Below are 2,923 nucleotides of genomic sequence, written 5' to 3'. Positions count from 1 at the left end.
GAGTTGCTGTTGTACTTTGAGTGAAATTGGAGTGCAATCATCGGTGTTTTTGACGGAATATGAGCCAATTTGCCATTTGGGTTTTTTTTTCCTGTTCCCTGTAAGCCAGTTTCTGCATTGCTGTTATAGACTATTGAAAACTGGATTTTATTTGATTATATACATAATATTTGCAAATAATTATTTATAAACAAATTCTTGTTTGTGTCGTCTTAATTAAAATGCATTCAAAGGACAAGCACTACAATATTATTGCAGGAGCACAAGAAGTAGCCTGCGGTATACCTAAATGCCCGGTGGGATGTAGCATTGACTTTGACCTCTACCCATGTCCAGGATGTGCGTGTCATAACAGAGGTAAATTTCCCTGCTGTTTTTCAGCTTAACCTTCGGATTATTTGCTTCCTGTCAATCCTGTTTCTTTAACTATTCTAACCTGCACATTCATTCCTTCTTCATTCATTCTAGTTCAGTAGACAAAACAGAACATGCAGTTTGAAAGTTTTTTGAACTGGTTAAACGGACATTTTACTCCAGGCAACAATTTCAATCACAAGATTATATATACAGAGTGTTGTCCAATTCGACCGGACAAATTCAGAGGGATGATAGTAGGCATCAAGAGAATAAAGAATCACCATATAACATGGGGTCCCAAACGACGTATAATTGGTGAAAATCGTAAAAATATAGAGAGTCGGAAAACTGGTGAAAACTGTAAAAAATTAATAAAAAATAACAAATTCTGTTTTAACTATGAATTTTTTTAAAAGTGAAAACACATTCGTAAAAGTTTTTTCATGCTGGTAACATGCGGATTTGAGGATCTAGGGGGTTGTAAATTACTGAAAACGTAAAAGTAGTTTAGAACCCATATTTGCAAAAATATTAAAACTTGAAAAAAAAATAAAAGCTTGAAAATGTAAAGAATTTTATATTCTATAATTTGATGTGAAAACTGGAGAGTTTTAAAGATATTAAAAAAAAACTAAAATGAGAGCAGAAAACCTCGCTGCAATATCAGTACCGATGTTCACAGAGAGAAATGTCAAATTACTCTTGATGGGACATCCACAGTATGATTACTTCCCCCACTTGGGTAGTGAATAGTTCTGCTCAAACGTAATATGAATTCCCTCCTCATTTGCGTGAACTTTTTTTTTTTTTCGCCCCAGAATATCCCCAAGCTTGGAATCTCTAGTATTTCCTGAGAGTTAAATGGATATACGTGGAAATATTTAAGAAAAAAAAGTGTTAAAGTTTGCATACGATGCACAAAATAACTAACAACAAAACAAAATAGAATAATGAAAAAAGAGTGTTTGACGGGGAGTATGATTTCAAGAATTTTGATGAAGTTTTGAGAAGTTGATGATATTTTTTTTGGATATTGAAGAAAGAGGCAAAAATTTATTCAATGATTGAATCTGTGAAGACCAAATCTTCGTTATCTTGCAGAAACCGCACACGATTTCTAATTTTGATTTTATACATCTTGTTTACCATAACGCTGATCCACCAGATTCGTTTGTGGTCGTGGATTGGCTTGCTAAGGTGAGAAAGATGTGGCGAAAGGGCAGCTAGTGGCATAATCATGTGGATCGCCCACTTCACCACAGTCACAGCGATACGATCCTTTAATATGAAATCGTCTGAAATATGAGGGGAAAGGGCCACGGCCAGTTGTAAAGATTATATCTAGCCTATTAGAAGATGCTAGGTTAAAGGAGACTTTGTGGATAATTTGATATATATATTTCTACCGGTTGACCATTATCTCTTTCTTCTTGCTGTCGCTTTAAGTTTGAGTGGACTAAAATTTGTAATATATTCAAAGCTAAACTTTTTTTAATTCATTTCTTATATAATGGACAATGATTGTAGAAGCTTTTTTATGACTTAATAAATATGTAAGTGTCGTTGTATTGCTGAGCATTGTGTGTCTTCTACCCGGTGGTTTTAATCTTATTGATGGAGTTACTCACCTGTACACTCTCTAAAGCATAATTAGCAATTCATTCACCCAGTATCCGATTGCAATTCAGCTGCAGTAGTCTGATGCATTTAGTTTGGTTCTCATGAAGAATGTGTCTGAAAGTCAATATTATTTCATTCCATTGCTTTATGACTGACGATTATTTGATAATTTAACGTATTTGCTAAATAGACCGGTTCTTAAACATGTCGAGGAAGATTCTATCTTCTATACAAAGTATTTTTGAATAAAAATATATACCGAAAGTTGATACTTTATTTAAATAATTTAAAATAAAATTTACTACGATGACTTTTAAGTGAAGAAGTGCTTACTTTTAAAATCTACTGTGTTTTTTTTTCAGATAAAGTATTTCCTCCCCATATTCAATGTGCACCACCCGTTTGTAATCCACCTTGTAGAATAAACTTCAACACTCAACCGTGCCCAAGCTGTGATTGTTTCCACACATTTCCTGCCATACAGTGCTCATTGCCAAGATGCGATCCTCCTTGTAGAATCAACTATTCCACTAAACCCTGTCCGAGCTGCGAATGCCACAGCCAACGTTGTTTAATGCCAAAATGTGACCCTCCTTGCAGAATCAACCATTCCACCAGACCTTGTCCGAGCTGTGAATGTCACAGTCAACCGCAGTTCCAGTGTTCGATACCAAGATGCGATCCTCCTTGTAGGATCAACCACTCCACTAAACCTTGTCCGAGTTGCGAATGCATCAGCCAACCTCAATGTTTGGTACCAAAATGTGATCCTCCTTGCAAAATCAACTATTCCGCCAAGCCTTGCCCTAGCTGCGAATGTCGCAGCCAATCTCGATTCCAATGTTCGATGCCGAGATGTGATCCACCTTGCAGAATGAACTTTTTCACCAAACCCTGTCCAAGTTGTGAATGTGGTAGTTTTCACCATGGATCGGATTTTTTCTAA

General features: G+C 35.9%; 1 protein-coding gene across 1 annotated transcript; it reads left to right on the top strand.

Annotated features, from left to right (window-relative positions):
- Positions 1–221: 221 nt before the first annotated feature.
- LOC129985012 (keratin-associated protein 9-7-like) lies at positions 222–2,923 on the top strand. The gene is made up of 2 exons (XM_056094942.1): positions 222–357; positions 2,340–2,923. The coding sequence occupies exons 1-2, from the start codon at positions 222–224 to the stop codon at positions 2,921–2,923; spliced, it is 720 nt and encodes a 239-aa protein (XP_055950917.1).

The sequence above is a fragment of the Argiope bruennichi genome, chromosome 9 (assembly GCF_947563725.1).
Source record: "Argiope bruennichi chromosome 9, qqArgBrue1.1, whole genome shotgun sequence".
Taxonomy (NCBI): Eukaryota; Metazoa; Arthropoda; class Arachnida; order Araneae; family Araneidae; genus Argiope; species Argiope bruennichi.
Note: the sequence above shows the minus strand (reverse complement) of the source record. Positions and strands in the feature narration are given on the sequence as shown.

Bases quoted from the DNA above. Each gene is read 5' to 3' on its own strand.
- LOC129985012 (XM_056094942.1), top strand. From the start codon at position 222: ATGCATTCAAAGGACAAGCACTACAATATTATTGCAGGAGCACAAGAA. The intron at 358-2,339 runs GTAAATTTCCCT...TTTTTTTTTCAG, and splicing joins ATGTGCGTGTCATAACAGAG to ATAAAGTATTTCCTCCCCAT.